Below are 13,978 nucleotides of genomic sequence, written 5' to 3'. Positions count from 1 at the left end.
TCACCATCTGGTCAGGCATGGTGGCTCACGCCTGTAATCCCAACACTCTGGGAGGCCAAGACAGGCGGATCATGAGGTCAAGAGAGCAAGAGCATCCTGGCCAACATGGTAAAACCCTGTCTCTACTAAAAATACAAAAATTAGCTGGGCATGGTGGTATGCACCTGTAGTCCCAGCTACTCAGGAGGCTGAGGTAGGAGAACCACTTGACCAGGGAGTTGGAGGTTGCAGTGAGCTGAGATTGCCCTACTGCATTCCAGCCTGGTGACCGAACAAGACTCCATCTCAAAAAAAAAAAAAAAATCACCATCTACAATTTTAACCAAAAGAAGTTATAAATTAAGGCATATTTATATGGTGAAATGATATATAGCTATTTTTTTCTTTGGGGTTGCTTAGGGAAAGAAAAAATAATATAGTTATTTTTAAAAATCACGCTTTTGTAAAACATTTAATGACACAAGAAATTTTCATGATATGGAGGTAAAACAAACACCGATACATAATTTGACCAAAATTTTGAAAAATAATACATATGCATTGAATCTTTTTCGTCTCCCAGTGGTAGAGACAAGAGAGTGGTTAAGTACAGTCAACTTACCCTATCACAACAAAATGATCTCAGAGTCTGAATTTCCCAGAAGGAGCTAACAGAGCCAAGTCAATTGGTCTTCAAAGACCCATGGAGTTTTCAGCTCCTCTACTGTAGTTATTCCTGATAGAGGTCTAAAGTCTCAGGTTTTTGGTTGGTATTTTCCCCCCACCCCAAGATGCCCCCGTTTGACTGTATTTCTCAGCAGTGAGAAAACTGATGGAAGTTTCATTATCAAAGAGCGAGCTCTGGTGGAAGCTGCTTCAGTAGCTTTCTATTCCCTTCTGGGAAAGCTAAAGATAAGGGTGAAGGAAAACCAGATGGCCAAATGCAAAGCTCAGGCCAAATCTTGGGCATTGACCAACATGATTTAGCTTAACTGTTCTATTTTATTTTTTGAGGCAGGGTCTCACTCTGTCACCCAGGTTGGAGTGCAGAGGTATAATCATGGCTCACTGCAGTCTCAGCCTTCTGGGCTCTAGGGATCCTCTCACCTAAGCCTTCTGAGTAGCTGAGACTGCAGGTACATACCACCCAATCCAGCTAATTTTATTTTTAATACTTTTTAGAAGTGGGGTCTCCTTAAGTTGCATAGGCTGGTTTCAAACTTCTGGGCTCAAGAGATCCTCCAGCTTTGGCTTTCCATAGTGCTGGGATTACAAGCATGACTGACTATTTTATATCTGGGTTTAACTAGAAGTTAGCTTCCTTACAACTGTGAGCAAGAAAGCTCCTAGGTAAAAATAGTAACAGTAATAGAACCTTCAAAGGATTCCGGGTAGAATTCATCCAAAGCCTCAGGACATGCAATCCTGGATCTGAAGGGCTATCTGCTTTACCTTCCACCCTGAGTCTTTGAGAGCACAGGACAGCTCCCCGCTACAGCTACAGTGGCCTCCTTTACCTTTCGTGGGCTGTCCATGTAGGTGGGAGTCATGGCAACGCTACCACTCTCGGCCGGTTGGGCGGAGCTTTTCCCACCATGCACAGCTGCCTGCTGTTCTCCTAGGCACCTGAAAGAAGGAAAAGCACATGATGACAGCTTGCTCAGAGCTCCCTGGTGAAGGATTCATGTTGGCCAAGATGCAGCTACCTCGTTGCTGTCATCTTTGAAACACACAATTCAGCCTTGTTTCTCTTTCCACTTCTTCATGATACCTTTAATTTAATTCATTGTGCTGAACAATCACCAGTCCTCCACAGTAAATCAGAAAATAGCCCAATTTTAAAAGGATTCTGGCAGTACCTCGTGCTTATATATGACCTTAAAAAGGGAACTGACATGGTTTAAGTGACTCTGTTCGTGGACACCATTTTTAAAGTTCTTGCAAAAATATTTTTTCTCTATTTTTATTCAATATACCAGCAAAAGCACACTGTGAATGTTAAGACTGCATTAATGACCAGGCATGGTGGCTCACACCTGTAATCCCAGCACTTTGGGAGGCCGAGGCGGGCAGATCACTTGAGGTCAGGAGTTTGAGACCAGCCTGGCCAATATGGTGAAACCTCATCTCTACTAAAAATACAAAAATTAGCCAGGCATGACGGTACATGCCTATAATCCCAGCTGCTCGGGAGGCTGAGGCACAAGAATCGCTTGAACCCAGGAGGCAGAGGGTTGCAGTGAGCCGAGATCGTGACACTGCACTCCAGCCTGGGTGACAAAAAATAAAAAAACCAAAAACTAAACAGGGGAAAGTGTGTTAATTCTCTACGTATTTTGAAGGGAATTATACGTTAATCTTTCAAAGGTACAGTTACATCACTCTCCAAATCAAACTAACAGACATTATCTCATTAACACAAGACAAATAGTTTTCTTATGACATCTTATCCCATCTTGGTTCTGATATACATGAATGCTTTCATGTTTATTTTCCTAATTTTTTTCTGTTCTAAAATTAACTATGTTTTATTGTAGATTAAATCACATTGCTTTAATATATCATTGTTTCATTATTTGTTAGGTTTCAGAAGGCTCACATTACAGTCTTAAGTGCTTAATTATTACTATAATATGTATTACTTTCTGTGATGGACAGTGTGAGGCAGGGCCCAGACCCCTCCACCATGGCCTTGTTGTTGACCCAGCACTGGGAGGGCGGTCCAGGAGGCTCCATCTCAGTTGTCAGCCCCTTCAGGGACAGCCCCAGATGCACGGGCTGCCATTCCAAATGAATATGGTGTGTGTGTGTGTGTGTGTGTGTGTGTGTGTGTGTGTGCATGCACACGTGTGTTTGGTGGCCCAACGTAGCACATCTCTGAAGGATGTTTTAGGCTGTTCCTGTGGGATCTCCTGAGGCTGTCACTGGGTCTGGGTTGCAGTCCAGCTTCTCTCTACACCCACTCCGATTTCTTCCCCACCCCTCCCATAGGTGTTGAGTCCAAGGGCTCTCTTTAATAAGCATCCTACATGCTATACCCCATATTATTCTGCTTCCCTGAAAATCCAATCTGCAACACTTTTCTTATCTTAAATTCTGACACTTTGGTTACTGAACGAGAAGTAATCACATACCAGGAAAGCAAAAATCTGTTTCCATAGTAACCTGTTGCACTCTCCCTTAAAATTTTTTTCACATTATGAAAAAATGCAAACATATACAAAAGTAAAGAGGGCAAGATAATAAACCCCTATATACCCCTCACCAAAATTATATCTTTAGAGCCATGCTGGTTTCATCCATACACCCTGCCTAGCCACACTAATTATTTTGAAGCAAAACTCACACACTGTTTCATCCATAAACATTTCAGTATCTCTAAAAGATAAATGTTTAAAAATTTTTTCTAATGTAAAATATTTCCTCAATTGTCTCAAAATTTTTTTTTTTTTAGACAAGTGCGGTAGCTCATGCCTGTAATCCCAGCACTTTGGGAGCCCAAAGTAGGTAGATCACAAGATCAGAAGATCAAGACCATCCTGGCCAACATGATGAAACCCCGCCTCTACTAAAAATACAAAAATTAGCCAGGTGTGGTGGCATGTGCCTGTAGTTTCATCTACTCAGGAGGCTAATGCAGGAGAATCTACTGAACCCAGGAGGCGGAGGTTATAGTAAGCCAAGATCGTACCACTGCACTCCAGCCCAAGCAACAGAGTGAGACTCTGTCTCAAAAGAAAATAAATAAATAAATAAGGCCGGCGTGGTGGCTCACACCTGTAATCCCAGCACTTTGGGAGGCCGAGGCAGGTGGATCACCTGAGATCGGGAGTTTGAGACCAGACTGACCAACAGGGAGAAACTCCATCTCTACTAAAAATACAAAATTAGATGCTCATGGTGGCACATGCCTGCAATCCCAGCTACTCGGGAGGCTGAGGCAGGAGAATCACTTGAACCCGGGAGGCAGAGGTTGCAATGAGTTGTGATGGCACCACTGCACTCCAGCCTGGGCGACAGGAGCCTCAAAGAAAAAAAAAATTTAAGTTTGTTCAAAACAAGACTCGGACTGGCCGTGGTGGCTCACGCCTATAATCCCAGCACTTTGGGAGGCCGAGGTCGGCAGATCACAAGGTCAAGAGATTGAGACCATCCTGGCCAATATGGTGAAACCTCATCTCTACTAAAAATACAAAAATTAGCTGGGCGTGGTGGTGTGTGCCTGTAGTCCCAGCTACTCGGGAGGCTGAAGCAGGAGAATCGCTTGAGCCTGGGAGGTGGAGGGTGCAGTGAGCCGAGACTGCATTACTGCAGTCTAGCCTGGAGACAAAGTGAGACTCTGCCTCAAAAAAAAAAAAAAAAAAAGACTCAATTGTGGTCCCTACATTGTCATACGTTATGTCTCTTAATTCCTTTTTAAGGTATACTCTCCTCTTCACCTCTCCTTATCTTGCAAATTATTTGTTAAAGAAAGTAATTCATTTGGCCTGTAAACTTACACAGTCTGGATACGCTGATTACATCCCTTTATTATATAACATGTTCTTCTTCTGTGCCCTGCACTTAGAAGCAGAAGTTACATCAAGGGATTTGAGCAGATTTTGGTCAAATTTTGGGCCACTCTTCTTCCTAAGTGGTACTGTGCACTTTTGCCTCGAGGCCCAGAATATCTGGCTGCCTCTCTCTTATGATGTGAGCTGCCACTGATGATCTCTGCTAGATTAATTATCAGAGACTACACATAGTGACAGCCTATCATTCCTTTTTTATTTACTAGCTGGGATTTTTTTTTTTTTTTTTTTGAGACAGAGTTTCACTCTTGTTGCCCAGGCTTGAGTGTAACGGTACAATCTTGGTTCACTGAAACCTCTACCTCCTGGGTTCAAGTGATTCTCCTGCCTCAGCCTTCCAAGTAGCTGGGATTATAGGCATGAACCATCACACCCAGCTAATTTTTTGTATTTTTAGTGGAGACGGGGTTTCACCATGTTGGTCAGGCTGGTCTCAAACTCCTGACCTTGTGATTCGCCCGCCTCGGCCTCCCAAAGTGCTGAGATTACAGGTGTAAGCCATCGTGCCCAGCCTAGCTGGGATATTTTAAAAGGTGAAACTTCCCCACACCAATTACTTGGATGCTCTGAGGTGTAATTCATAGGACAAAGAAGAATAGGTGACAGATTATTTTCCTTGTCCACTGACATGATAGCCTTTCTATCACAATGCAGTGTGTTTTCCCGTAAGCCACATCCACAAATGCATGCTGAGATTCTCTTGCATCCCCAGTGACCACTCAGATGTGTCATCTGATGCACATGGCCATCCACATGTACTGAGCCATCTGCTATATGCTGATGTATTGACTAGGAGTCAAGGATTCTGAGATGAAGAATGACCCTGTCCTTACCCTTAGAAGCTCCTCTTCTAATGGCTCAGGTATGTTCAGGAGGGGGCCGCTAGCCAGGATGCCACAGAGGCAGTGACATATATGCACTGAGTGGGCCTTGAAGGGTGGGCAGAAGGAAGACACAGCCTACACAGATGCAGGAAGGGTAAAAGCACGCAGACGCCCTTCATGTGCCTCTGCAGGTAGATGGCACACTGTGGCTCACTGCTGGCATGCTTCCCCTATAAGGGTCTCAGTAATATGCACACACCAGAGCCACCTTGGGCAGAACATCAGTATCTGTCTCTTTGGTGAGGTCTCTCTCTCTCCCTCGCCCTGACTTGGCTGTCAGGAGGTCATCCTCATCTAATAGAAGCAGGAAAGCCCACTGGCCAGCACCTGCCGCCCAGACTGGTGCAAGTGCTATTAATCAGTACAAAGCTAATATTCCAGAGTTTCTGTCTTCCACAAGAGCCTGACTAAATGTATACGCCTACAGATAAAGATGGAAAGAGAACTGGAAGAAATAAACATGGTTAAGGTAAGATGGTGGAACTACAGGTGAAATTTTGTAAGCGTTTTCATGCTGCTGTATGTTGTTTTGCATAATAAACAAAATGGAATCTGTTTGGAGCAATAAAAGAAAAAGAAAAAAATATATAAAAAATTCTGTGCAAGCAAATGTTACACAAATGTTATATAAAGGTCTGACTCCTTCTACTCTACCTCTGTTGAGAAAATGTAGCACGTCTCCCAGGAGTAGACATCCATGGCAAGGAGGAGATCTCAGGTCTCTTTGTCCTGCCTCCTGCCTTGGGGTTGGCTCAGAGTCTCACCCTTCACACTGGGGGTACCACTACCCCCAAGATATGCTTCTTCAGTGTGAGCAGAAACAGGTTCCTTGGTGCATACTAAACAATGACTCACTGACAAATTAAAATAAGATCCCTTCACCTCACCCCCAGTTTTACACTCCTCCCAGCAACATATGTTCCTTCTTTTCTTTTCCAGTGGGAAAAGTCTGTGATTAGTTACAGGAAAAAATTGCCACCCAGAGTTCTCGGGTCTTCCCTTGGTCGATAAAGCAGACCCAGTGCCCTCAGGAAAAAAAACCAGCCTATCCCATTTTCCTTCTCTCATCTGTCCCCCCACTGCAGGCAGCCTGCCCTGTTCTTCATCCCTTCCTTTCCACTTCATCATCACCCTCCATCCAGCTTCAGCTGCCTCTTGCCTGGACTAGCGGGAACCTCCTCATGGTACTCTGCCTCCTGGTGCCCGCCCACCAAGCCTTCCCACACATGGAGCTCATCTCTGAAAAAAATCACTTCTGCCAAAGACACCAACTGGCTATTTCATGGTATTAAGGAACTGTTGTAATTTTAAAGATAAATTATACTACTATAATTTTGTTTTTTAAAAAGAGTACTTATCTTTCCGAGATACATTCTGAAATATTACAGATGAAGGGAAATGACATAGGAATTTGATTTTAAAAAAATAAAAGAGAAGGTAAACATAAGTTGAACAGAAATGAAATAAGGTCAGCCATGAGATGATACTCATTGAAGCTTGGTGAAATGAAATAAGGTTAGCTATGAGTTGATATTCATTGAAGCTAGGTGATGAGTAAGCAGTAATTTATGATACCAGTCTATTATTTGTATCCCTTTGAAATTTTCTAATAAAATTTTTATTTTCATTTTTTATTGAGACAAGGTCTTGCTCTGTCGCCCAGGCTGGAGTGCAGTGGTGCAGTCAAGGCTACCTGCAGTCGCAACCTCCCACGCTCAAGCAGTCCTCTCACTTGCACCTCCCGAGTAGCTGGAACTGCAGGCATGCGCCACCACGCTTGACTAATTTTTTGTAGAGATGGGTTCTCACTATGTTGCCCACCCTGATCTTGAACTCCTGGGCTCAAGCAACCCTGCCCTCTCAGTCTCCCGAAGTGATGGAATTACAGGCATGAGCTACCATGCCCAGCCTCTAATAGAATTTTTAAAACTTTCAAAGGATTCCTCTTGCCATGAGAATGTGTAAGGACAGCCTGGCATCCAACTTCCCACACTGTCTTTCCAATTCCATCTCCCTACCATACCTCACGCTTGCTTGTTCAATGTTACTTCCAGAAAGCCTAATGTGTGCAGGTTCCTGTGGGCACAACAGACTCTCATACCAGACAAGGTCTAGCCTCCCCTAACATGCTCACCCCACATCTCTACAAGGGGACCCTCAGCATTCCGCCCACCATCATTCAATAAATATCCATTACACACCTACTATGTGCCAGGCATGGCACACAGCCTCTGGCCTCAGAGCACACAGTCAAGTCAGGCAGAAGTCAACTGACGACTGTGGCTCCCAGCAGAATACTGGTAAATGCTCTGATGGATATAGGTCCAGGATGCTGGCAAGCACAGGGAGGAACCTGATCTAGCTGTGAGGTGGAGAGGGGCAGGGAAGGCCACCAAAGGCAATGTTTTCTCTTTCCTCAAGTCTCAACCTCCCCTATGTAAAGGCTTTGCTTCCTACAATGCCAGCTTGAATCCCACCTCCCATAATACCACATTCTCCCTGCCATGTCAAGTGTGGTCCCAACGTGTACTATCAACTCTTGCACTGTTTATAAAGCAGCCACACACCCAAAGGCCTAGAGAAGCTGGCCAGGAGCATAACTGAGCATGTAAGACAAGTTTAAGACCAGAGTGTTAACCCAAGGCATATGCCCCTTCTGAAGTGCCAGCTCACCGTGGCTGGGTACAAACGTGGACCCTGTGTTAACAAAGTCTCCACTATTTCAAACAAAACTGGATTTTATACATTAACTATAACTTTTTTTTGGAAGATTGGGTCTATGTTGCCCAGACTAGTCTCGAACTCCTGAGCTCAAGAAATCCGTCTGACTTGGCCTCCCAAAGTTCTAGGATTACAGACATGGGCTACAGCGCCTGGCCAATTTTGCATTGCAGTAGTCCCCACTTATTTGAGGGGGATATGTTCCACGACCCCTAGTGGATGTCTGAAACCTAGGGTAGTACCAAGCCCTATATATACTATGTTTTTTCTCTATAAATACATACCTACGCTAAAGTTTCATTTATAAATTCCGCACAGTAAGAGATTATCAATAATAACTAATAATAAATAGAACAACCATACCATATACCGTAAGAAAAGTTGTATGAATGTGGTCTCTCTCTTTCTCTGTCTCAAAATATCTTATTGCATTGTACTCGCCTATTTTTGGACCACGGTTGACCTTGAGTAACTGAAATTGTGGATTAAGAGTACTATAGTGCCGGGCGCAGTGGCTCACGCCTGTAATCCCAGCACTTAGGGAGGCCGAGGCGGGTGGATCACGAGGTCAAGAGATTGACACCATCCTAGTCAACATGGTGAAACCCCGTCTCTACTGAAAATACAAAACATTAGCTGCGCATGGTGGCGCGTGCCTGTAATCCCAGTGACTCAGGAGGTTGAGGCAGGAGAATTGCCTGAGCCCAGGAGGCGGAGGTTGCGGTGAGCCGAGATTGCGCCATTGCACTCCAGCCTGGGTAACAAGAGTGAAACTCCATCTCAAAAAAAAAAAAAAAAAAAAAGAGTACTATAGTATATTATCTATAATACATTATTTTATAATATAATCATCTATCATGTCACATATATAATGTATATTTTTAATATAAAAATTAACATACAATCCAGATTTTTATACAGAATCTTCAAATTTAAAACCTGGTTCAAATTTTGTTGTTGTTGCTCCTGTTGAGACAGTCTCACTCTATCACCCAGGCTGGAGTTTAGTGGCATAATCTTGGCTCACTGCAACCTTCACCTCTTGAGTTCAAGCTATTTTCGTGCTTCAGCCACTGAAGTAGCTGTGATTACATGCGTGCACCACCATGCCTGGTGAGATGGTTTGGCTGTGTCCCCTCCCAAATCTCATCCCAAATTATAGTTCTCATAATCCCCATGTCTTGGGAGGGACCCAGTGGGAGGTAATTGAATCATGGCGGCAGTTACCTCCACTATATTCTTGTGATAGTGAGTTCTCATGAGATGTGATGGTTCTATTTTATTTACTTTTTTTTTTTTTTTTTGAGATGGAGTCTTGCTCTGTCACCCAGGCTAAAGTGCAGTGGTGCAATCTCAGCTCATTGCAACCTCCGCCTCCCAGGTTCCAGCCATTATCTTGCCTCAGCCTCCTGAGTTGCTGGGATTACAGGCATGTGCCACTACACCCAGGTAATTTTTGTATTATTAGCAGAGATGGGGTTTCACTATGTTGGCCTGGCTGGTCTTGAACTCCTGACCTCAGGTGATTTACCCGCCTCAGCCTCCCAAAGTGCTGGGATTACAGGTATGAGCCACTACGCTTGGCCAAGATCTGATGATTTTATAAGGGGCTTGCCTTCCCCTTCACTCTGCACTTTGCTGCTGCCATGTGAAGAAGGATGTATTTTGCTTCCCCTTCTGCCATTATTTTAAGTTTCCTGAGGCCTCCCCAGCCATGTCGAACAGTGAATCAATTAAACCTCTTTCCTTTATAAATTACCCAGTCTCAGGTATGTTTTTATTAGTGGCACGAGAATGGACTAATACAGTAAAATGGTACTGGGGAGTGGGGCACTACTGTAAAGATACCCGAAAATGTGGGAACAACTTTGGAACCGGGTAACAGGCAGAGGTTGGAAGAGTTTGGGGGGCTCAGAAGAAGACAGGAAAATGTGGGAAAGTTTGGAACTTCCTGGTGACTTGGAGGGCTCAAAAGACAGGAAGATGTAGGGAAGTCTGACACTTCCCCTAGAAACTTGTTGAATGGCTTTGACCAAAATGCTGATAGTGATATGGACAATGAAGTCCAAGCGGAGGTGGTCTCAGATGGAGATGGCGAACTTGCTCGGAAATGAGGTAAAGGTCACCCCTGCTATGCAGAGAGACTGGCAGCATTTTGCTCCTGCCCTAGAGATCTGTGAAACTTTGAACTTGAGAAGATGATTTAGGATATCTGGAGGAAGAAATTTCTAAGTGACAAAGTGTTCAAGAGGAAGCAGAGCATAAAAGTTTGGAAAATTGGCAGCCTGAAGGTGTGACAGAAAAGAAAAACCCATTTTCTGGGGAGAAATTCAAGCCTACTACAGAAATTTGTCTAAGTAACAAGGAGCTTAATGTTAATCACCAAGGCAATGGGAAAATGTCTCCAGGGCATGTCAGAGAACTTCACACAGCCCCTCCCATTACAGGAGTGGAGGCCTAGGAGAAAAAATTGGTTTCCTAGGCCTGGCCTAGGGACTTGGTGCACTGCATCCCAGCTACTCCAGCCACAGCTAGAAGGGGCCAAGGTATAGATCAGGCATGGCTTCAGAGGGTGTAAGCCCCAAGCCTTGGCAGCTTCTATGTGGTGTTGAGCCTGCAGGTCCACAGAAGTCAAGAACTGAGGTTTGGGAACCTCTGCCTAGATTTCAGAGGAGACAGAAGCTTGCTGCAAGGTCAGGGCCCTCATGGAGAACCTCTGTTAGGGCAGTACAGAAGTGAAATGTAGGGTTGGAGCCCCCACAAAGAGCCCCCGCTGGGATACTGCCTAGCAGAGCTGTGAGAAGAGGGCCACCATCCTCCAGACCCCAGAATGGTAGCTGCATCAACAGCTTCCACCATGCACCTGGAAAAGTGGCAGATACTCGATGCCAGCCCATGAAAGCAGCATGAAGGGGAATGGTACCTTGCAGAGCCACGGGGGCAGAGCTATCCCAGGCCCTGGGAGCCGACCTCTTACATTTGCATCAGCGTGTCCTGAATGTGGGAAATGGAGTCAAAGGAGATATTTTGGAACTTTAAAGTTTAATGGCTGCCCTATTAGATTTCAGACTTGCATGAGGCCTGTGTCCCCTTTATTTTGGCTAATTTCTCCATTTGGAATGTATGTATTTACCCAATGCCTATAGCCAACTGTATCAAGGAAGTAACTAACTTGCTTTTGACTTTACAGGGTCACAGGCAAAAGGGATTTGCCTTGTCTCACATGAGACATTGGATTTGGACTTCTGAGTTAATGCTGGAATGAATTAAGATTTTGGGGAACTGCTGGGAAGGCATGACTGTGTTTTGAAATGAAAGGACATGAGAACTGGGAGGGGCCAGGAGTGGAATGATATGGTTTGACTGTGTCCTCACCCAAATCTTATCCTGAGTTATGGTTCCCATAATCCCCACATGTCATGGGAGGGTCGAGGTGGGAGGTAATTTAATCATGGGGGTGGTTACCTCCATGCTATTCTCATGATAGTAAGTTCCCATGTGACGTGATGTTTTATAAGGGGCTTTCCTCCCACCTTCACTCTGCACTTCTTGCTGCTGCTATGTGAACAAGAATGTGTTTGCTTCCTCTTCTACCATGATTATAAGTTTCCTGAGGCCTCCCTAGCCTGTAGAACTGTGAGTTGATTAAACTTACTTCCTTTATAAATTACCTAGTGTCAGGTATTCTTTATTAGCAGTGTGAGAATGGACTAATACACCTGACTTTTTTTTCTTTCTTTTTTCCAATAAAGACTGGGTTTTGCCATGTTGGTCAGGCTGGTCTCAAACTCCTGGCCTCAAGTGATCTACCCACCTCGGCCTTCCAAAGTGGTGGGATTACAGGCCTGACCCACTGCACCTGGCCCTGGCTCAAATATTTTGAAATAATTTGTGGGCCACAGGAGTCTGTAATTCAAATTAAGTCCTGATCTAAAAGATTATAACCTCTGGCCTATTTCATGTTATCCAACACCTACCAGGTAGTAACCTAGCTTTCTTTTCATGTAAATGTCTTCTTCCTAATTACAAGCTCCTTGCAGAAGGAAATATTTCACCCCGTCATGGGGACAGGGCACTGAAAACCCTCAGCGCCCTCAAGATGGGGACAAGTCACTCTTCCACCAGGCACTTACTTCTGACTGGCCTCCATCTCCAACAGGGCAGAGAGAGCTGAGGTTCCCTTCTTCCCCACTGGGGGTGCAGTTGACTCCAGAGAGTGCGTGGAAATGGGCCCGGTCATCTGCAAGCCTTTCATGGTGGTCCCTTTCTAAAGGAGAAAAGAGGAGACAAGGCTATCAGCCCAACTGGGCTCTCTCAGTGGAAGCCACTCACGTCCCAGGGCATGCTGTAGCATTTCCAGGCCCTGAGAATCCAATGGACGGGTCAAAGAACATAGGTTCTCAGTGTTCAGCAAGTGACAGAAATATGCCTTTCACTCAAATGCCTAGTGAACTAAAAATAAACTGCCCCCTTGTTTGCACATCATCCCATTTTACCCTCACCACATCTCTATGAAATAAATAATGTTAGCCCTATTTAACAGAAAAAGAAACTGACACTCAGAGAGGTTAAGGAACTTATCCCACATCCTACTGGAGCTGGAATCCAAACTCCAGTGGTCTCACTTCAAAACTGAAGTTCTTCCCACTATTCAAACTCTCTCAGACATTTTTTTTTTTTTTTTGAGATGTAGTTTCACTCGTTACCCAGGTTGGAGTGCAATGGCACGATCTCGGCTCACGGCAACCTCTGCCTCCTGGGTTCAAGCAATTCTCCTGCCTCAGCCTCCCTAGTAGCTGGGACTACAGGCCCGCGCCACCATGCCCAGCTAATTTTTGTATTTTTAGTAGAGATGGGGTTTCACCATATTGACCAGGATGGTCTCGATCTCTTGACCTCATGATCCACCCACCTTGGCCTCCCAAAGTGCTGGGATTATAGGTGTGAGCCACCGCGCCCGGCCTGTGTTTCTAATTGTTAAGTGATGTGTACACAAGGCAGTTGGTGTGAGAGGAAGAATACTGAACTTGAGGTTAAAAACAAAAGAAACATGGCTGATGATGGAACATTATGTGGTGATTAAAAAGAGTGAACTACTTATACACACAACTTGGATGAATCCGAAAGCACTATGCTACGGGAAAGAAAGCAGCCTCAAAAGGTCACATGTTATGTGACTCTATTTTCTGTGATGTTTGGAAAAGACATAAGTACAGTGATAATGAACAGATCAGTGGTTGCCAGGGATTAGAGATGAGGGAGAATGCGACTACAAAGACTAGCAAAAGTCTGGGCACAGTGGCTCATGCCTGTAATCCCAGCACTTTGGGAGGCCATGATGGAGCACTGCTTTAACCCAGGAATTTGAGAACAGCCTGGACAAAATGGGGAAACCCCATCTCTATAAAAAATATAAAAAATTAGCTGGACATGATGCACACTGCTAGTCCTAGCCACTCGGAAGGCTGGGTGGGAGGTCAAGGCTGCAGTGAGCCATGATCATGCCAACACACTCCTTTCTGGGTGACAGAGACCCTGTCTCAAAAAAACAAACAACTAGCGTGAGAGAATTCTTTTTGAAGTGACGGTGGTGGTTACATTGATCTATGTATTTGTTAAAATTCATAGACCTTTGTGGGCAGGCACACACACACACACACACACACACACACACACACACACACACACACACACGTATGTCAACTATACTATATGTTAGTTAAAAAAAAAAAAAAAGCGGCCGGGCGCGGTGGCTCAAGCCTGTAATCCCAGCACTTTGGGAGGCCGAGGCGGGTGGATCACGAGGTCAAGAGATCGAGACCA

At 44.7% G+C, this 13,978-nt stretch overlaps 1 protein-coding gene across 25 annotated transcripts in view; it reads right to left on the bottom strand.

Moving 5' to 3' along the window:
• The window catches only part of DEPDC5 (DEP domain containing 5, GATOR1 subcomplex subunit), a 165,925-nt gene that overhangs the window by 53,419 nt on the left and 98,528 nt on the right, over positions 1-13,978 (bottom strand). For all 25 annotated transcript variants that reach the window (XR_004262222.1, XR_004262223.1, XM_032256541.1 and 22 more), the window contains 2 exons: positions 12,289-12,422; positions 1,497-1,605 (listed from right to left, as the gene is read on the bottom strand). Coding sequence is in view for 23 of the 25 variants with exons in the window: in XM_032256541.1 (XP_032112432.1) it covers positions 1,497-1,605; positions 12,289-12,422 (243 nt within the window). In the remaining 2 variants the exon portion in view is untranslated. The remainder of the gene's footprint in view (positions 1-1,496; positions 1,606-12,288; positions 12,423-13,978) is intronic.

This window comes from Sapajus apella, unplaced genomic scaffold (assembly GCF_009761245.1).
Source record: "Sapajus apella isolate SASKATOON/1434 unplaced genomic scaffold, GSC_monkey_1.0 scaffold95, whole genome shotgun sequence".
Taxonomy (NCBI): domain Eukaryota; kingdom Metazoa; phylum Chordata; class Mammalia; order Primates; family Cebidae; genus Sapajus; species Sapajus apella.
The sequence above is the reverse complement of the archived record's forward strand: the minus strand, read 5'-3'. Positions and strand labels throughout refer to the sequence as shown.